The sequence below is a fragment of the Salmo trutta genome, chromosome 34 (genome assembly GCF_901001165.1).
Source record: "Salmo trutta chromosome 34, fSalTru1.1, whole genome shotgun sequence".
Classification (NCBI taxonomy): domain Eukaryota; kingdom Metazoa; phylum Chordata; class Actinopteri; order Salmoniformes; family Salmonidae; genus Salmo; species Salmo trutta.
In genome coordinates, this window is record NC_042990.1 from 36,705,235 (window position 1) to 36,726,977 (window position 21,743).

The 21,743-nt window shown below is 43.0% G+C and overlaps 2 protein-coding genes across 6 annotated transcripts in view; both read left to right on the forward strand.

The window, feature by feature from the left end:
- The first annotated feature begins 2,023 nt into the window (after positions 1 to 2,023).
- LOC115174101 (serine/threonine-protein kinase Sgk1) lies at positions 2,024 to 10,292 on the forward strand. The gene is made up of 9 exons (XM_029732775.1): positions 2,024 to 2,271; positions 4,125 to 4,200; positions 6,748 to 6,820; positions 7,073 to 7,258; positions 7,430 to 7,674; positions 8,629 to 8,848; positions 9,169 to 9,324; positions 9,668 to 9,757; positions 9,974 to 10,292. The coding sequence occupies exons 1-9, from the start codon at positions 2,202 to 2,204 to the stop codon at positions 10,133 to 10,135; spliced, it is 1,278 nt and encodes a 425-aa protein (XP_029588635.1). The 5' UTR covers positions 2,024 to 2,201; the 3' UTR covers positions 10,136 to 10,292.
- Positions 10,293 to 12,841: 2,549 nt separating this feature from the next.
- LOC115174102 (eyes absent homolog 3) overlaps positions 12,842 to 21,743 on the forward strand; it is a 29,884-nt gene continuing 20,982 nt past the window's right edge. For 3 of the 5 annotated variants that reach the window (XM_029732776.1, XM_029732779.1, XM_029732781.1), the window contains exons 1-2: positions 12,842 to 12,944; positions 21,072 to 21,169. In XM_029732776.1, the coding sequence (XP_029588636.1) occupies positions 21,137 to 21,169 (33 nt within the window). In that variant the 5' untranslated portion in view covers positions 12,842 to 12,944; positions 21,072 to 21,136. Of the gene's footprint in view, positions 12,945 to 20,385; positions 20,406 to 21,068; positions 21,170 to 21,743 lie in introns of those variants that run through there. The other 2 variants (XM_029732777.1, XM_029732778.1) reach the window with 2 other exon arrangements.

The window sequence follows — 21,743 nt, forward strand, 5'->3', positions numbered from 1 at the left end:
GAAGAAACACAAAAGAACTGTCAATATCCCTCGGCCTGGGGCTCCATGCAAGATCTCACCTCGTGGAGTTGCAATGATCATGAGAACGGTGAGGAATCAGCCCAGAACTACACGGGAGGATCTTGTCAATGATCTCAAGGCAGCTGTGACCACAGTCACCAAGAAAACAATTGGTAACACACTACGCCGTGAAGGACTGAAATCCTGCAGCGCCCGCAAGGTCTCCCTGCTCAAGAAAGCACATATACATTCCCGTCTGAAGTTTGCCAATGAACATCTGAATGATTCAGAGGACAACTGGGTGAAAGTGTTGTGGTCAGATGAGACCAAAATGGAGCTCTTTGGCATCAACTCAACTCGCCGTGTTTGGAGGAGGAGGAATGCTGCCTATGAACCCAAGAACACCATCTCCACCGTCAAACATGGAGGTGGAAACATTATGCTTTGGGGGTGTTTTTCTGCTAAGGGGAAAGGACAACTTCACTGCATCAAAAGGACGATGGGCGGGGCCATGTACCGTCAAATCTTGGGTGAGAACCTCCTTCCTCAGCCAGGGCATTGAAAATGGGTCGTGGATGGGTATTCCAGCATGACAATGACCCAAAACTCACGGCAAAGGCAACAAAGGAGTGGCTCAAGAAGAAGCACATTAAGGTCCTGGAGTGGCCAAGCCAGTCTCCAGACCTTAATCCCATAGAAAATCTGTGGAGGGAGCTGAAGGTTCAAGTTGCCAAACGTCAGCCTCGAAACCTTAATGACTTGGAGAAGATCTGCAAAGAGGAGTGGGACAAAATCCCTCCTGAGATGTGTGTGTAACCGATGTGAAATGGCTAGTTAGTTAGCGTGGTGCGCGCTAATTGCATATCAATTGCGTTGCAAGGGCCGCGGCTTTTGTGGCGTGATGGGTAACAATGCTTCGTGGGGTGTCAGTTGTTGATGTGTGCAAGGGTCCCTGGTTCGAGCCCAGGTTGGGGCGAAGAGAGGGACGGAACCTACACTGTTACATGTGCAAACCTGCTGGCCAACTACAAAAAACGTCTGACCTCTGTGATTGCAAAAAAGGTTTTTTTATTTTTTATTATAGACTGATCATTTCTTTGTCAGTGGGCAAACGTACAAAATCAGCAGGGGATCAGATACTTTTTTCCCCCACTGTACCGTAGATAATGTATTTTCAGGATCGCGAAGCAACCGCTTTCTATCGCACGTTCTTAGACCGGACAGGTTTAAGCGGGAACGCAATGGATTATGGTCATTGTAGTTAATTACCATGTTTTTCAGCGCTAAACTATGTAGAATATTGGCCTGTTGGAACCTACAACATTTTTTACATTTATTTAACCAGGCAAGTCAATTAAGAAAAAAAATATTATTTACAATGACGGTCTAGGAACAGTGGGTGAACTGCTTTATTCAGGGGCAGAACGACAGGTTTTTACCAGATTTTTACCATTTCGAGGATTTATAATGGGCCAGCAACCGCCCAACGCACAGTTCAGGCTTCATCTGATTTATATCTACAGAAACTGCACATCCAGCTGACCGAAGAAAAAACTAACGAAATGGAATTCAATTATTCAAATTATTGAACCGACGTCGGTCAATGAGTTAAAAAAAAAAAACACGAAAAAAACCCCGAAATTTTGGTTAATTGCTCAGCACTAGTGGGTCTATGCAGCCTACTTGTGATTATATCCATTGTCATTATAAACCGATCCGGTGTGGCAGTAATCCTATAGATTCTGGGGAGATTATGGCCAGCAGTATCTTCCCATTAATTAATTAATAAAAAAGAAGAAAAAGATAGGATTTAGCAGTCGGGGGTTCAATCCGGCGCTCCACGGTACAGTCACTGCTCACCACCTCTGGAGCGCAACACACCGCTCGTCATCCCTCGCCTCCTGCAGGCAAGACATGGAGCTGCGGGGTCCGGTTACATCACTGGCGCTGACAGTCGCCTGGTAACCAAGTGATGTCAGTGTGCCTCTCCTCCTCAAACCACGTGTTCGGTACATAATAACTGGCTTGCTCAGCGCACTGGGTAGGTGTTTAAAACGGGTCGTTTTCGCGGGCAGGGCTCTCTCTGTACGCATGAAGTGGAGAAATTGGTTCTAGGGCAACCAGCGTGTCTTCTTCATAACGGAGCTCTCTATTTCAACTGGGTTTTTTTCCCCCAAGTGGATTTATATTTTTTGTTCACTATGGCTGTTACCGAGGCTCCATGCGACCTGTCTTATTGCAAGATGAGGGGAATTGTGTCAGTTCTCACTGGTAGGATTTTTTTTTTTACTGTTATTCTGAGTTCAATGTTTTGATTTAGGTTCTAGGCTTGCATTGTGCTGTTGAATGGAACAATGCATCGGTATGCTTTGGATCGTGAGTTTTTGATGAATAGTCTATTGGTGTATATTCTTTCGAGGGTTGTTATTGTAGCTTACCGCATACACGAGACAATGCCTTCGATCTAAAACTTGCTTAACTGGCAATGGGAGTGCATGCACCAAATTAAACATTGGATTGCGCACATATCTCAATTGATAATGAGCTGTCCCTATATATGGTTCACTTGTCGCACTATTTAGGCCTATGTGATATAGGATTTGAGCGATATATTTCACTATGCGACGCGGCGGGTCGCCTAAAGGGTTAGGCTATACACAGTAATATTGTGTTGCGTAACGATAAGATTATGCAGATAATGCGTTATAACGGAATCTTTTCTAGCATCATTTTGCAGCTCCGAAAAAATACATGGTAATTTTGCACAGTTTTAGTTGACCTGTGTGACGAACTGTAGGCTATGGTTTCCCAGTTATCATTGTCCCAGTTTGCAATGGTATGGCCTATAGGTACACTAGATATACAAAAGTATGTGGACACCCTTTCAAATGAGTGGATTTGGCTATTTCACCGTTGTTGACAGGTGTAGAGCACACAGCCATGCAATCTCCATAGACAAACATTGTCAGTAGACTTAGTGACTTTCAACGTGGCACTGTCATAGGATGCCACCATTCCAACAAGTCAGTTCATCAAATTTCTGCACTGCAAGAGCTGCCCGGTCAGCTGTAAGTGCTGTTATTGTGAAGTGGAAACATTTAGGAGCAACAACGGCTCAGCCGCGAAGTGGTAGGCCACACAAGCTCACAGAACGGGACCGCAGATTGCTGAAGCGTGTAGCGTGTAAAAACTGTCTGTCCTCGGTTGCATCTCTCACTACCGAGTTCCAAACTGCCTCTGGAAGCAGCGTCAGCACAATAACTGTTCGTCAGGAACTTCATGAAATGGGTTTCCATGGCCGAGCAGCTACACCCAAGCCTAAGATCACCATGTGCAATGCCAAGCGTCAGCTAGAATGGTGTAAAGCTTGCCGACATTGGACTCTGGAGCAGTGGAAATGCGTTCTCTTGAGTGATGAATCACGCTTCACCATCTGGCAGTCTGACAGACGAATCTGGGTTTGGCGGATGCCAGGAGAACGCTACCCGCCCCAATGCATAGTGCCAACTGTAAAGTTTGGAGGAGGGATAATGGTCTGGGGCTGTTTTTCATGGTTCGGGCCCCTTAGTTCCAGTGAAGGGAAATCTTAACGCTACATCATGCAATGACATTGTAGACGATTCTGTGCTTCCAACTTAGTGGCAACAGTTTGGGGAAGGCCCTTTCCTGTTTCAGCATGACAATGCCTCCGTGCACAAAGCGAGGTCCATACAGAAATGGTTTGTTGAGATCGGTGTGGAGGAACTTGACTGGCCTGCACAAAGCCCTGACCTCAACCCCACCTTTGGGATGAATTGGAACACCGACAGTGAGCCAGGCCTAATCGGCCAACATCAGTGCCCAACCTCACTAATGCTCTTGTGGCTGAATGGAAGCAAATCCCCGCAGCAATGTTCCAACATCTAGTGGAAAGCCTTCCCAGAAGAGTGGAGGCTGTTATAGCAGCAAAGGGGGGGGACCAACTCCATATTAATGCTCATGATTTTGGAATGAGATGTTCGACAAGCAGGTGTCCACATACTTTTGGTCATGTAGTGTATATTGAAATGCAATGTTCAATCTGATCAGTGACGTTGTATTCTCTGGGCACCCAGCTGACGTAAATGCCTCTTTTTGTATTGCAGCTTTTATCAAGGAGAGGAAAATGGGTCTGAATGACTTAATCTCGAAGCTGGTGTCAAACCCACATATCTGTCATCAGTAAGTATTATGTGGCACACTTGTGTGTCCAAAAATGAGATGTTTGGATATTACATAGGCCAACTTCCATCGCAACATGACAATAATATGACAAAAAACTTTTTGGGAAAGTAGAAATATTTATCAAATAGACAATATCTGCACTGCATTACATTAGGCCTCTCTGTGCGTCAGTTCATCCACTTCCCACTGCATTACATTAGGCCTCTCTGTGCGTCAGTTCATCCACTTCCCACTGCATTACATTAGGCCTCTCTGTGCGTCAGTTCATCCACTTCCCACTGCATTACATTAGGCCTCTCTGTGCGTCAGTTCATCCACTTCCCACTGCATTACATTAGGCCTCTCTGTGCGTCAGTTCATCCACTTCCCACTGCATTACATTAGGCCTCTCTGTGCGTCAGTTCATCCACTTCCCACTGCATTACATTAGGCCTCTCTGTGTTTATTTATTATTGTATAGGTTTACCCACAGGTTAGTCAGTGTACTGTACATTTCCAATCCAATAAGCCTCACGTGACATAACTATCATGAGTGTTCTGGCCGAGCATTCTAAATCAAAGCAGTAATCTGGGGCCAAGCAGGCAAAGCCAGCGTAAGAATAGTTATTTCATGTCAAGTGTGTTCCTGCCATGGCCTCTCCGCTGCCTAAGCACCTTTTCTGTAAATCCCCAGTGTCCCCTAGACGGGGATGCTGGCTAATACAATTAAGCACTCACCACATAATATGGTTTGTTCTCAACAGCCTGGCAAGCGGCCGGGTGGGGGTCTGGCTCAGTGGAAAATTCCCAAGCACCTTGTCTACCCTCTTCAGTAGCTCTCAAGAACCCAAGTGGGGTATACCCAGTTTACAGCCGACCCCTCTTAGGATTCTCAGCTGATGCTACTGCTAACAACTGGCTCCCTCATGAACTACAATCCCGACGTTCTGTTTAATCCCGACGTTCTGTTTAATCCCGACGTTCTGTTTAATCCCGACGTTCTGTTTAATCCCGACGTTCTGTTTAATCCCGACGTTCTGTTTAATCCCGACGTTCTGTTTAATCCCGACGTTCTGTTTAATCCCGACGCTCTGTGGTAACACAAATAAGCCTCAGTTGCGATACGGTTTTGGAAACCTTTGTAAATGAACTTTTATATAAGCAAAAAAAGATACACTTACTGTGTGCAGTTTAGCAAAGTTGCACCCGGCTGTTTTCACCCGTTTCCTCGGCTACAACAAATTCTCTCACCTTGCGCTCGGAATTCCATTGGACCATTCTATTCCACATTTCCTGTGTTTCTCAAAATACAGCCGGGTGCAATTTTCCTAAACTGCGTGCAGTAAGTCTATATTTTGTATTAGAAAAATGTGTTCTCGCCTATGTGAAAGTTACATTCGCGTGCGTGGCATATTTGCATTTAGACAAAGCATTAGGGCTGTGTCAGAGTGCCTGTGAAATCCCCTCAGGCAGCAGACAGCTTTGTGAATAGATAATATAACATGAAGTGTTAGTCTGTTACCGTCTATTTGAATGGGTTACCCTCTCCAGATGCTAGATGCTTACAGCAGTCTGAATCTGGGCTGTTCATGCTATAGACAAGTCTGATCCATGGGAAGCAGAGGAACTGACACACAGAGAGGCTTAATGTTTGCAAACTTGTCAAAAAGATATCCAGGACAATTTGATACATATTTATACTTGCACTGATGTTTTTTCGTCATATTATTGTCACGTTGCAATGGAAGTTGATAGGCCTGCTTAAAACTACAGTTCAGATGGTGCTGCAGGTAGCCTAGCTGTAAAGAGCATTGGGCCAGTAACCGAACGGTCACTGGTTCGAATCCCAGAGCCGACTTGGTAAACAATCTGCTGATGTACCTTTGAGCAAGGCACTTCACCCTAATTGCTTCTGTAATCGCTCTGGATAGGAGCATCTGCTAAATTACTCAAATGTGCATGTTGTATTTAGTGGGTCAACAACAACTTCATTATCTCTCAGTTAGAAAAGATACCCCTATTGTCTCTATCAGGAGTTAGTAGATACCCTTATTGTCTATGAGGAGTTAGTAGAGACCCTTATTGTGTATGAGGAGTTAGTAGATACCCCTATTGTCTATGAGGAGTTAGTAGAGACCCTTATTGTCTATGAGGAGTTAGTAGAGACCCTTATTGTCTATGAGGAGTTAGTAGAGACCCTTATTGAAAGGCTTAGCCTGCTTGTCCTCATTGGTCAGATGAATGACAGATGGAACCTTCTCTATCTATTTGCTAATTGTAATCACTGTACAACTCAGCCTTGTTCACCTGAAATACCAACAGGCATAGGCATCGCAATGTCCAGCTTCCAAAGTGGGTATCAATCATAGTAATTGAAATACTGGCTTTCAATGCCAAGCCAAGTATTACTATTATAATTTATACACTCTAGATAATACCACGTCATCCCTAAAATCACAAAGTGGCAAATGAATGTATCAGTCAAAATAACGTCAGAGAATCATCAGTGGCGGAGGATTCCATTTTAACGTCCTAAAGTTAACATTCTCTCTGTTCCTTCCTCAGCTCTGAAGTTGACTTCCTGAAGATCGATGAGAACCAGAATGAAGAGCTGGATGATGATGAACTTCTGAATCCGGTGAGCACAACACTTGGCTTGGCCCTTGGGGCAGACAGAAAGAGTTCAACCCAAATGGCACCATATTCCCCCCATAGTGCACTGCTTTTGACCACAGCTCATAGGGTTCAGGTCAAAAGTAGTGCACTATATAGGGAATAGGGTGCCATTTAGGACATATACTGTAAGATTCACATGGGTGTGAATAGATAATTGAATCCAGAGCCAAGATGGTTGTTCTTACCTTTCTCTCCTCTCCGTTCCTTTTTTCAGATGTGCCTGACGTTCCCCAGAAGCTCTCTAGCTGAGGAGTTGGCGATCAAACCAAGTGATTTTGACTACCTGAAAATCATTGGCAAAGGGAGCTTTGGGAAAGTCCTGCTGGCTCGTCACCGGGACAGCAACGAGTATTACGCCGTCAAGGTTCTGCAGAAGAAAATCATCTTGAAGAAGAAAGAGGTGAGTCTTTACTTGTCTTCGCTATTAAAACACACAATCAATACTCCAAGAAAACTGCAATAGCCACAAATACATACAACCACTCAGCTGCTTGCTCAGTTGCCCTGAGGTTTCTTTTGGACTACCGGCATCGTGAATGGTATGCTCTCTTTCTCTTCCTCCCTCATCCAGCAAAAGCATATCATGGCAGAGCGAAGTGTCCTGATGAAGAATATCAAACATCCTTTCCTGGTGGGGTTGCACTTTTCCTTCCAGACTACGGACAAACTCTACTTTGTCCTCGACTACGTGAATGGAGGAGAGTTGTTCTACCATCTACAGAGAGAGAGGGTGTTCCTAGAACCCAGAGCCAGGTTCTATGCTGCAGAGATTGCCAGTGCTCTGGGATACCTCCACTCCCTGCATATTGTTTACAGGTACAAACTAAGATCCTATCCTACACCACCCCCTGGTGGTGGCCATATGTAATAGCACATGACAGGGAAAATACCACTCATAGTGTGTAGTCTGGTTTTTGCCCTAAAACGTGCACCCAAGAGGGTTCCCAGGACCGAGTTTGGGAAACCATGGTCTAGGTCTAGTGAGTAAGGACCAGTGACGTAGTGGAAGGTAAACGCACGTAAACACCGTTTACCCACCTTTTTTTATTTTGCTTGAGCGTTTACTCACCTTTCGTGCAAAAATGCATCGAAGGTATAGAAAGCGTTACTTTAATCACCACGAACGGCGATCATCGTTTACCCACCTTTTTTTTTTACCATTACATAACTAACCAAGTTTCCCATCCACAGTTTTATGTGAGTAAAGTCCTTCTGTATAAAAAATGAAATAAATAAAAACATTTTTATCAGGACAGCAGCTGTGATGGAAACAAGAAGTTTTGGTACAATTTAATAAATGCCGAAAGATCATTTCGACATGGTGGGATCTTTTTGTATCTGTAAAATGAATTATGTGAGAAATGGATGTGGAAACGTCTACCCGAACTGTATCTCTGCCAGCTGTTGGCTAGAGCATACGTGCCAAGAGTAGACACATTTGCTATTTAACGAAACATTGAACTTTAGATTTCTATTCCGTACATGAAAACTTAAGTGAAAAAGTACATTATGTGTGCACTATGTCATCACGCACAAATTTTTATCTGCATCAAGTCTGTTTAGTGGGAACACCGCTGGTGGAAGAATGCGCATGTTGTCTTTATGCAGATTTTAAAATATTCACATGAAAATCTGTCACCTAGCGGGTGATAAAACGACTGAATGCTAAGGGATACTAGGAAATTAATGTGACAAGAAAAATTGTAAATATTGTATTTATCTGGGTGCCTGTTTCATAACCCTTCTCTTCCCTTCTCTTCCCCGTCACAGAGATCTGAAGCCTGAGAATATCCTGCTAGCCTCTACAGGACACATCGTCCTGACAGACTTTGGCCTCTGCAAAGAGGGCCTGGCGCCCACTGGAACCACCACGACCTTCTGTGGAACGCCAGAGTACCTGGCCCCCGAGGTGCTGCAGAAGCAGGCGTACGACCGCACAGTGGACTGGTGGTGCCTGGGATCGGTGCTGTACGAGATGCTCTACGGACTGGTGAGTCATCCATATGTTTTTTTACAGATTTTTTTCGTCATCTTTCATCTAAACGTGTTATTCAATATGTGTACATCCCAAATGGCACCCTATTCCCTATGTAGTGCACTTCTTTTGACTAGAGCCATGTGGACCCTGGTCAAAAGTAGGGCACTATAAAGGGAATAGGGTGCAATTTGGGATACATCCTTTGTCACTATGACAGTTCAATATAGAGAATGTAATTATAAATCACAAGTACACTGACAATCAGGGTGCCTGGTGTGTTAGGAGTGACTAAGTAGCATGTACACATGTTTGCTCTTGGTCTCCCTCCATAGCCACCCTTCTACAGTCGTAACACAGCTGAGATGTACAACAATATCCTGAACAAGCCTCTGATACTGAAGCCCAACGTGTCCAACTCAGGCAGGGAACTGTTGGAGGGACTCCTGCAAAAGGACCGCACCAAGAGGCTGGGAGTAAAAGATGATTTTGTAAGTATATATATATATATATATATATATCACAGGAGGTTGGTGCCACCTTAATTGGGGAGGACCGGCTCGTGGTAATGGCTATAATGGCTGGAGCGAAATAGGTGGAATGGTATCAAATACATCAAACACATGGTTTCCATGGTTTCCAGGTGTTTGATGACATTCCATTTGCTCCGTTCCGTCCATTACTATGAGCCTGCTTCCCCTCAGCATCCTAATATAGAATCAATGTACTATACAAGACATAAAACAATACTAACAAGGTGTCAGTAAGGTTGTTCTGTACTAGTACTACTGTACTGTACCAGTGAGTTGATGTAGTGTTTCTATTTACCTGTAGATGGAGCTGAAGTGCCACGCCTTCTTCTCACCCATCAACTGGGATGACCTGATGGCCAGGAAGATCACGCCACCCTACATTCCCTCTGTGGTACGTCCATTTATCAGAAGACTGTATACTGTAGATGGGGAAACTCCCTTTAGCCCACAACTTCCCCAATCCAATGCTTATAGTTTGTGGGAAGTAGTGAACAAGTGCACACCCTTCAGGAGAAAGGAGACATTGACACTTACCTTATAATGTGTGAAATGTGAATTTGATGATTTGTGTCTCTAATACACTTCTCTGGTTGGTTGGCTTTCACAGAGCGGGCCCACGGACCTCAGGCACTTTGACCCAGAGTTCACCCACCTCCCTGTGACCTCGTCGCTGTGCAACACGGACGGCCTGCTGGTGACCAGTAGCATCAAGGAGGCAGCTGGAGCCTTCCCAGGCTTCTCCTATGGACCCACTGACGGCTTCATGTGAGGGACTCCTCTATCCTCATCACCTCTATTGATGATGAGAGGGGGATGGGAACAAATAGAGACACAATGGCAGAGACAGGCACCATGTTCTGTATGAGGTGGTGTGGGAGATGTTCATGTCTGTTAATAAGGCTCCTGAACATGCCTGGGGGGGGGGGGGGGGGGGGGATCTAGAACTCCAGATCTCCTGGGATTGTTGCATGAGAGGTGTACATCGCATGGGACTCCAATCTTCAATACCAATGACCCTACTTCCCTGATGCAAAGTGTGCCAAGGTGGAACGTTGTTTTGTACTACAGGGAGAACGGACGTTTCTCTCTCTAATCGCTGTGGACCACGACCACTGTCGGAAAGAAGAGTGAAGTGGCTGAAGTTTTCACGGCAGCGAAAACCCGAGAGCTGTACTGCACCGACACGGCTAGGCTGCATCCAACACAGACTGTAGAGGGCCCTGCCTTCCTGATCATTCTGTATATATATATATTGAAGACTTAACATGTCACAATGCATTTGTTGTCGATTGTTATGTGAATGCTGGATTGCACTTGAGGCATTAAGGGTGATTGCATTGTTTAAGCATCCACTCTGTCTCATGTTCAGCTGCATATCTGTTCATCCTCAAAATCCTTCTACTAATATCTGTTCATCCTCAAAATCATTCTATTAATCTGTTCACCCTCAAATCATACTATTAATCTGTTCACCCTCAAAATCATATTATTAATCTGTTCAACCTCAAAATCATTCTATTGATCTGTTCACCCTCAAAATCATACTATTAATCTGTTCACCCTCAAAATCATAATAGTAACATCTGTCCACCATCAAAATATATTAGCTAAACAAGTAGGAAAACACCAGAAATGATGGACATGAAATAAGTTTGTTTTGGATGAAATAAGGTAGCATCGTACCATCTGAACTTAATTCTACTGATCACCACTTTTTCTCCACATGCAGACCATGTTGGAGTCAAGAAATTACAATGTATAGAAAGCAGACACAAAATATAGTATTTCACAAGAAATCTGCAATATAATTTCATGTTATATTAACTGTATCTGACCAAAAAGTCCATTTGGCTTTCCATTTCCAGGTACTGTTCATCTTACGACTATATTTCAGTCCGAGTAATTACAAAGTAGTCTTTTAAAAACACATTTTTTCACTTGACTCCTTAAAACAGAAAGCAAATATAAATATATTACCAAGCTCTAAATATGTACAACTATTTATACATCTAAACAGAAATGTATTTCCTAAGTGGGGAAAAATGTATTATTTCCTAACCTTTGTTCTTCTAATGCCTGCACTTTTACACATTTACCCACCTAAGACTGTGTTGACAAGCTGTTTGTAGACGTAATATATTTTTGTCATAAATACAGAAGATGGGGTAATCCAATATTAGGTCTTCTGCTATAATAGCACATATCAATCATTGTTATTCTTGTGAGTGAAAGTGATTGCTGTTTTGCTGGCAAAACACTAGAGAATCCATTAGACTGTTATGTATAACCGTTTGCGTCGTGTACAGAACCCCAGCTAGATCGATAGAAAGGAACTGAATGGCTTCCATTTTGTAAAGTCTGTCTGTCTCAGTCGTGTTAGGATGGGAAGTCCTGGTCCGTGTGTGTGATATCTATTTCTTCCCTGTTATCCCCATGGTCTAGATCAGTGTTTCCCAAACTCAGTCCTGAGCCCCCCCCCCCCCCTCCCCCGTGCACATTTTGGTTTTTTTGCGCTAGAACTACACAGCTGAGTTAAAATAACCAACTCATCAAGCTTTGATTATTTGCTGTGTAGTGCTAGGACAAAAAAACAAAATGTGCACCCGGTGGGGTGAGGTGTGGGGGCAGGACTGAGTTTGGGAAACCCTGGTCTAGACAACAACCTGAAAAGTTGTGCTGCTGCAATAACGAGAGCTTAGACTGAAATTACTCTTCTTAGATAGTGCTACAGCCATTCATTCACTGATGGTCATGAATAGTGTAATAAACATCACAGGCTTTCTCCATGTATATGTCATGACACATAATGTACTGTATGTTTAAAGACCAGGGGACAAATTCATAGAATGGATAATTTAAATAATGAATTGTAATCTCTTTTCAAAATGGTAAATAAAATGTATTGACCAAATTCAAATGGAATGTATCAACCGAGTGTTTTTCTGGAGGCCAGTTTGATATTGAATCAAGGAGTTACAAGAATATATATATTTAGAAAGTGTGTGAAATGATGAGCCTTGGTAAGTAGTAGGCTAAAATAGTAGTCCATTTTACCTGACTAAGTACCATTCTTAGGAACAATAAAAAAAAATGTTTTGGTACATTTTGATTATTGGTGCTGCTCTTTTGGAAAAATAGGCTACATTCAATTATTATATAATTGAATAATTTCATAAACATGTTTTAATGTAGAAACAAGTTTAGTGGTAAAACCAGGGCAACCGCATCAAATAGATCATAAATCAAAATCACAACAGAGCCTCTACTTCAGGGGTTCCCAAACTTTCCTTTACACGATCCCCAAATTGCTGTTACATTTTAGAATGTAGTCTAGACCAGAGAAATGTATAAGCCCGATTCTCCCAAAAGCATCTTAATTAATAAGGCCAGGCAGGTTCATTGTGGGAACCCGGGCCCTGGTCTAGACTGAATTCTCAGGGTTAACCACACGCATGCGTACGGCGTACCATAAAGCCTCAAAACTTCCTGCCAAATAGTGGTCCCTAACAACAGACAAAGCGGTGTGGAATCAATACGAAGCCATTCAACTAACAAAAATAAAACACATTACCCCAATGGTAAGGTATATTTGACTAACTCTAATCCTATACCTAGCTATATAGCCTACATCCATGTTGGTGAATTTTCGAAACTTTGGAATTGATGTTCCAACACTCCGTTGGCTAGCTAGCCAGCTAACGTAGCTAAAAACAAATACGCGAACTAGCTAACACTTTCTAACCAACTCCTAGTTATGGCCCCGGAAACTTACCTGGGTTATTGCAATTAAATGCAGATTTGAATATCTCCAACCATATTTATAACCGTTTCAATGCCTCCTTGTTTTCATTTAGCTAAACGAGAAGTCACCTAACGTAGCTAAATAGTAATTTGTCTTTTATTTGCTCCCTGGATTTCACTTTCAGAAGCTGACGTTTAAACGTCACACTGCAACATTTAGCATGTTCTAGTAAACGTGATATCGCTAGCACCTTTATTTCATGAAAATACATTTTTAGCTATGTGGAACCTGATGTTAAATTCAGTGTTGTTGCTAATGTGTGTAACGTTAGCTAACTTAGCACACACACTTCTGTTTTGGGCATGCGTACTTAATGATCTATGTCAAAGTCCCCAGGCTAATTGTTATAGAATGGAACGTGGATTTGCGTATTTTTTTTATTTTTATTAACTAGGCAAGGCAAGGATTTGCTGTGTTATGTGTCACTTTTATGGGCATGTCGCAGCAGTGTGTAGGAGAGAGATTCCTAGCGTGCAGGAGGACATGGGACAGAGCAATGTGTAGTTTCGGTGGAAAAAAAGTTGTCCACTGTAGGGTTGGCCCATTTAGCTGGGAATCGGTGTCCGGTGTGAGAGGCAGGTTGAGGTGGCCAGGGTCAGAGTAGTGCAGAATATGTACAGGATGCTGAGGCATAGGGTGGATCAAGAGTGAAGGATTCTGAGAGGATCCCCGTGAATAGAAGGATAGGCCAATGAGTTTAGGGTTAGTACCCACACATTTATTCCACTACTTTAACCCCGTCGAATCCTACCTGAGAGGACGGGACACTACCAGTTAATACACCCTGTAGCTATTCTAAAGTCAAATCTCGTACCCCCACATCTATTTCTGTGACTTATGTTCCATCTCTGCAGTACAGTTGATAACCATTGCTATGAATGCTAAGAAGCCAACCTTAATGAAACAAAGTATCACTCATTGGCCTATCCTTATTTTTATATATATATATATATATATATATATATATATATATATATATATAGTACCAGTCAAAAGTTTGGACACACCTACGCATTCCAGGGTTTCTTTATTTTTAATGTTTTTTTACATTGTAGAATAGTGAAGACATCAAAACTATGAAATAACACATATGGAATCATGTAGTAACCCAAAGGGTTAAATAAAAATATTTTATATTTGAGATTCTTCAAAGTAGCCACCCTCTGCCTTGATGACAGCTTTGCACGCGCTTGGCATTCTCTCAACCAGCTTCATGAGGTAGTCACCTGGAATGCATTTCAATTAAAAGGTGTGCCTTGTTAAGTTGATTTGTGGAATTTCTTTCCTCCTTAATGCGTTTGAGCCAATCAGTTGTGTTGTGACAAGGTAGGGCTGGTATGCAGACACAGCCCTATTTGGTAAAAGACCAAGCCCATATGAGGGCAAGAACAGCTCAAATAAGCAAAGAGAAACGACAGTCCATTTTTAAGATATGAAGGTTAGTCAATATGAAAAATTAAGAATGTTAAAAGTTTCTCCAAGTACAGTTGCAAAAACCATCAAGCATTATGAAGAAACTGGCTCTCATGAGGACCGCCACTAGAATGGAAGACCCAGAGTTTCCTCTGCTGCAGAGGATAAGTTCATTAGAGTTACCAGCCTCAGAAATTGCAGCCCAAATAAATGCTTCAGAGTTCAAGTAACAGACGCATCTCAGCATGAACTGTTCAGAGGAGACTGCTTTAATCAGGCCTTCATGGTCTAATTCCTGCAAAGAAACCTCTACTGAAGGACATCGATAAGAAGAGACTTGCTTACGCCAAGAAACGAGCAATGGAAATTTGTCCTTTGGTCTGGAGTCCAAATTTGAGATTTTTGGTTCCAACCGGCGTGTCTGCGACGCTGTGTGGGTGAACGGATGATCGCCGTATGTGTATTTGCCACCGTGAAGCATGGAGGAGGAGGTGTTATGGTGTGGGGGTGCTTTGCTGGTGACATTGTCTGTGATTTGTTTAGAATTCAAGGCACACTTAACCAGCATGGCTACCACAGCATTCTGCAGTGATACGCCATCCCATCTGGTTTGCGCTTAGTGGGACTATCATTTGTTTTTCAACAGGACAATGACCCAACACACCTCCAGGCTGTGTAAGGGCTATTTACCAAGAAGGAGAGTGATGGAGTGCTGCGTCAGATGACCTGGTCTCCACAATCCCCTGATTTCAACCAAATTGAGATGGTTTGGGATGAGTTGGACCGCAGAGTGAACAAGTGCTCAGCATGTGTGGGAACTCCTTCAAGACTGTTGGAAAAGTATTCCAGGTGAAGCTGGTTGAGAGAATGCCGATAGTGTGCAAAGCTCTCATCAAGGCAAAGGGTGGCTATTTGAAGAATCTCAAATATATAAAATATATTTTTGATTTGTTTAACACTTCTTTGGTTAGTGCATGATTCCATATGTGTTATTTCATAGTTTTGTTGTCTTCAATATTATTTTACAATGTAGAAAATAGTAAAACAATTAAATGGTACCTTCTCCCCCTGTTGTCCACAAAACGACACAGGCTTATTTATTTATTTATTTATTTATTTGTTTATTTATTTATTTATATTTTTACGTTACTATGGAATTTCTCTAGTGAAGGTTCTGAGAACTGGCTACACCATAGGGTAATATCAGGCAATCACTGAGCACAGCAAGTTCCAGGTTACCTACATAACAGCAGGTGCCGGGATTAGGTCGAGGTTACGTATGGTTTTCAAGACAGAGATGGTATTGGATTCACAATAGTCTCACGAGCCAGATCTTAACGGCGTATTAGGCTAGAGGCCAGATTCACAATAGGCCGAAATTCATTAGAAAATAACCCAGGTCAGGTCTATTTGCAAACCTTTAAACCATCTTATTTTAAATTCCTATATAAAAAAAAAAATCTATCAGTGTTACACTGCACTGCAGATGACGGGAATGTTTTTATACTTTTAATTGTGTTTATAAGTGCCCTCATTTGTTTCTTAAGCTTTGCTTTTTGGTCTTGCCTGCTAGTACTACTGGGAGATTCCAGCTTTAGGGACATTATATGTGCAGGCACAAATCACAACTTTGAATGTCTCAGAGAATGGACCTTTTTCAGAGAATTAATCTTTTAATCTGTCTATAGTACCCATTTGAGGGGGTGGCTTCTAAATATTGGCATGTTGGAGGTATTATGGATGTTACATCACAACACTTTTGTTGTTATTTGGAATGTTTTTAAAATGTTTGCAGATGGCATAGTATCTAATAGGGTGTATCCTTTTTATACATGTCAGAAGTTTACATACACCTTAGCCAAATACATTTTAACTAAGTTTTTCACAATTTCTGACATTTTAATCCGAGTAAAAACTCCGTCTTAGGTCAGTTAGGATCACCACTTTAAGGTAAGAATGTGAAATGTCAGAATAATAGTAGAGATAATGGTTTATTTCAGCTTTTATTCCTTTCATCACATTCCCAGTGGGTTAGAAGTTTACATACACTCAATTAGTATTTGGTAGCTTTGCCTTTAAATTGTTTAACTTGGGTCAAATGTTTCGGGTAGCCTTCCATAAGCTTCCCACAATAAGGTGGGTGAATTTTGGCCCATTCCTCCTGACAGAGCTGGTGTAACTGAGTCAGGTTTGTAGGCCTCCTTGTTCGTACACGCTCTTTCAGTTCTGCCCACAAATTTTCTATGGGATTGAGGTCAGGGCTTTGTGATGGCCACTCCAATACCTTGACTTTGTTGTCCTTAAGCCCCTTTGCCACAACTTTGGAAGTATGCTTGGGGTCATTGCCAGCTTGCTACCTATGGCCCGGCTAGCTGTCTGAATCTCACTGGACCCTTATGATCACTCGGCTAAGCATGCCTCTCCTTAATGTCAATATGCCTTGTCCATTGCTGTTCTGGTTAGTGTTTATTGGCTTATTTCACTGTAGAGCCTCTAGCCCTGCTCATTATACCTTATCCAACCTCTCAGTTCCACCACCCACACATGCTATGACATCACCTGGTTTCAATGATGTTTCTAGAGACAATATCTCTCTCTCATCATCACTCAATGCCTAGGTTTACCTCCACTGTATTCACATCCTACCATACCTTTGTCTGTACATTATACCTTGAAGCTATTTTATCGCCCCCAGAAACCTGCTCCTTTTACTCTCTATTCCGGACGTCACAGACGGCCAATTCTTATAGCCTTTAGCCGTACCGTTATCCTGCTCCTCCTCTGTTCCTCTGGTGATGTAGAGGTGAATCCAGGCCCTGCAGTGCCTAGCTCCACTCTTATTCCCCAGGCACTCTCTTTTGAGAGTAGCTTTGGTTTCATGCATATTAACATTAGAAGCCTCCTCCCTAAGTTTGTTTTATTCACTGCTTTAGCACACTCTGCCAACCCAGATGTTCTAGCCGTGTCTGAATCCTGGCTTAGGAAGTCCACCAAAATCTCTGAATTCTTCATCCCTAACTACATTTTCAGACAAGATAGAACGGCCAAAGGGGGCGGTGTTGCAATCTACTGCAGAGATAGCCTGCAGAGTTCTGTCCTACTATCCAGGTCTGTACCCAAACTATTTGAAATTCTACTTTTAAAAATCCATCTCTCTAAAAACAAGTCTCTCACCGTAGCTGCCTGCAGTAGAACACCCTCTGCCCCCAGCTGTGCTCTGGACACCATATGTGAACTGATTGCCCCCCATCTATCTTCAGAGCTCGTGTTGCTAGGTGACCTAAACTGGGACATGCTTAACACCCCAGCCATCCTACAATCTAAGCTTGATGCCCTCAATCTCATACAAATTATCAATGAACCTACCAGGTACCACCCCAAAGCCGTAAACACGGGCACCCTCATAGATGTCATCCTAACCAACTTGCCCTCTAAATACACCTCTGCTGTTTTCAACCAAGATATCAGCGATCACTGCCTCATTGCCTGCATCCGTAATAGGTCAAACGATCTCCACTCATCACTGTCAAACGCTCCCTGAAACATTTCAGCGAGCAAGCCTTTCTAGTCGACCTGACCCGGGTATCCTGGAAGGATATAGACCTCATCCCGTCAGTAGAGGATGCCTGATTTTTTTTTTTTTTTTAAATGCCTTCCTCACCATCTTAAATAAGCATGCCCCATTCAAGAAATTTAGAACCAGGAACAGATATAGCCCTTGGTTCTCTCCAGACCTGACTGCCCTTAACCAACACAAAAACATCCTGTGGCATTCTGCATTAGCATCGAACAGCCCCCGTGATTTGCAACTTTTCAGGGAAGTTAGAAACCAATATACACAGGCAGTTAGAAAAGCCAAGGCTAGCTTTTTCAAGCAGAAATTTGCTTCCTGCAACACAAACTCAAAAAAGTTCTGGGACACTGTAAAGTCCATGGAGAATAAGAACACCTCCTCCCAGCTGCCCACTGCACTGAGGATAGGAAACTCTGTCACCTCCGATAAATCCACTATAATTGACAATTACAATAAGTATTTTTATACGGCGGGCCATGCTTTCCACCTGGCTACCCCTACCGCGGTCAACAGCACTGTACCCCCACAACTACTGGCCCAAGCCTTCCCCATTTCTCCTTCTCCCAAATCCAGTCAGCTGATATTCTGAAAGAGCTGCAATATCTGGACCCCTACAAATCAGCTGGGCTAGACAATCTGGACCCTTTCTTTCTAAAATTATCTGCCGAAATTGTTGCAACCCCTATTACTAGCCTGTTCAACCTCTTTCGTATCGTCTGAGATTCCAAAACCATTGGAAAGCAGCTGCAGTCATCCCCCCTCTTCAAAGGGGGTGACACTCTAGACCCAAACTGCTACAGACCTATATCTATCCTACCCTGCCTTTCGAAGGTCTTCGAAAGCCAAGTCAACAAACAGATTACCGACCATTTCGAATCCCACCGCACCTTCTCCGCTATGCAATCTGGTTTCAGAGCTGGTCATGGGTGCACCTCAGCCACGCTCAAGGTCCTAAACGATATCGTAACCGCCATCGATAAGAAACAATACTGTGCAGCCGTATTCATTGACCTGGCCAAGGCTTTCGACTCTGTCAATCACCACATTCTTATCGGCAGACTCAGTAGCCTTGGTTTCTCAAATGATTGCCTCGCCTGGTTCACCAACTACTTCTCTGATAGAGTTCAATGTGTCAAATCGGAGGGCCTGTTGTCCGGGCCTCTGGCAGTCTCTATGGGGGTGCTACAGGGTTCAATTCTCAGGCCAACTATTTTCTCTGTATACATCAAGGATGTCGCTCTTGCTGCTGGTGAGTCTCTGATCCACCTCTACGCAGACGACACCATTCTGTATACTTCTGGCCCTTCTTTGGGCACTGTGTTAACAACCCTCCAGACGAGCTTCAATGCCATGCAACTCTCCTTCCGTGGCCTCCAACTGCTCTTAAATACAAGTAAAACTAAATGCATGCTCTTCAACCGATCGCTGCCTGCACCTGCCCGTCCGTCCAACATCACTACTCTGGACGGTTCTGACTTAGAATATGTGGACAACTACAAATACCTAGGTGTCTGGTTAGACTGTAAACTCTCCTTCCAGACTCACATCAAACATCTCCAATCCAAAGTTAAATCTAGAATTGGCTTCCTATTTTGCAACAAAGCATCCTTCACTTGTGCTGCCAAACATACCCTTGTAAAACTGACCATCCTCCCTAATCTTACTACATTTGCACACACTGTACATATATTTTTCTATTGTGCTATTGACTGTACGTTTGTTTATCCCATGTGTAACTCTTGTTTTTGTCGCACTGATTTTCTTTATCTTGGCCAGGTCGCAGATGTAAATGAGAACTTATTCTCAACTGGCCTACTTGGTTAAATAAAGGTGAAAAATATATATATATATTTTAAATGAAAGAGTCTTGATGGTTCCAAACTCTTCCCATTTAAGAATGATGGAGGCCACTGTGTTCTTGGGGACCTTCAACGCTGCGGAAATGTTTTGGTACCCTTCCCCAGATCTGTGCCTCGACACAATCCTGTCTCTGAGCTCTATGGACAATTCCTTTGACCTTATGGCTTGTTTTTTTTGCTCTGATACGTATTATCAACCGTGAGACCTTATATAGACAGGTGTGTGTGTGTGTGTGTGTGTGTGCCTTTCCAAATCATGTCCAATCAATTGAATTTACCACAGGTGGACTCCAATCAAGTTGTAGAAACATATCAAGGATGATCAATGGAAACAGGATGCGCCTGAGCTCAATTTCGAGTCTCATAGGTTCTGAATACTTATGTAAATAAGGTATTTCTGATTTTTATTACATTTGCTAACATCTTTAACCTGTTTTCGCTATGTCATAATGGGGTATTGTATGTAGATTGAAGGAAAACAATTATTTAATACATATTAGAATAAGGCTGTAGCTTAAAATGTGGAGAGAAAAAAAGTCAAGGGGTCTGAATACTTTCCCGATTGCACTGTAAACGTACGGTTGGTGGCTGAAAATGAGGTTAGATCTTATCCAGCGGACCACCTAATGATACGACAGCTTGCACCTGAACACCTAATGCCTCTGATATTATCCACAGAGAATACATTTCCCTAAATGTAGGCTAGGTCACATGTAAGGAGGCACGCTCCCTTTAATCCACTTAACTGTAAACACATTGGAGTGGTGGGGTCACGGTGCAACATCAGTGCTGCACGTGTCTCACCTGTCTCGCCTGCCCTCCTGTGTGGGTGATTAGACAAACTGTCCCCCCCCCCCGGTGGGGCGATATCGCGCCTCTGTTGATCAAATCCTACGATAGTAAGGAAGGGCGGGGGTTGAACCGGAGATGTGTCACGGGAGGATGGGGGAAGGCATCACGGCTGGTCCAAAAGGGAGGCTACTTAAAGCACTGGTCCTGTCCACTCACTCTGTACATACTGTGTTTTTTTTTGTCTGTCTGTCTTTGTGTGAAGCAGTGTCCAGACAGCCTCCCCAAGAAGTAGAGAGTAGAGACGTGTCAGGAGGAAGTGGCTCAGCGGACATGGATGACTCGCAGGACCTGCCTGAATTGCCGGTGAGTTCACACTTCACCCTGACAGTTACCTTACTATCACCTCACACCTTTACATACACTAATGTTTACACCATTGGCGGTTGGTGACGTTTTAAGATGAGGGAGGACGCAATTTTTTATTTTTTTTTGATGAGCATGACATTATCTATTACAGCATATTGGATGACTGTCATTCATATTCCATTCACCCAGTTCAATTTAACATCAATAGGTTTAGACTACTACATGATACTTTGATTATCCCTGTACCCATCATGAGGTTTCTACAACCTAGCCTATGAATGAGAGTTTGCAACGTAGGTGCACACAGATCGACAGAAATTATAGAGTAATCAAGGTGACAGACAGTGACACATTCAGTACCGCCTTGCACACTCTTGCCTGCATCTAGCCGATCTAGGGTGTAATCATTAGTCTAACAGTTGCAAACAAGAGTTTCTATCCCCGTTTCATTTGCTTCAGTTTAAGAATCATTTTTCAACAGAATTGGCAGAATGACTACACCCCTGATCACACGCAAACACAGTTCACTTTATTTTTATCTTTTTAATTTAACCTTTATTTAACTAGGCAA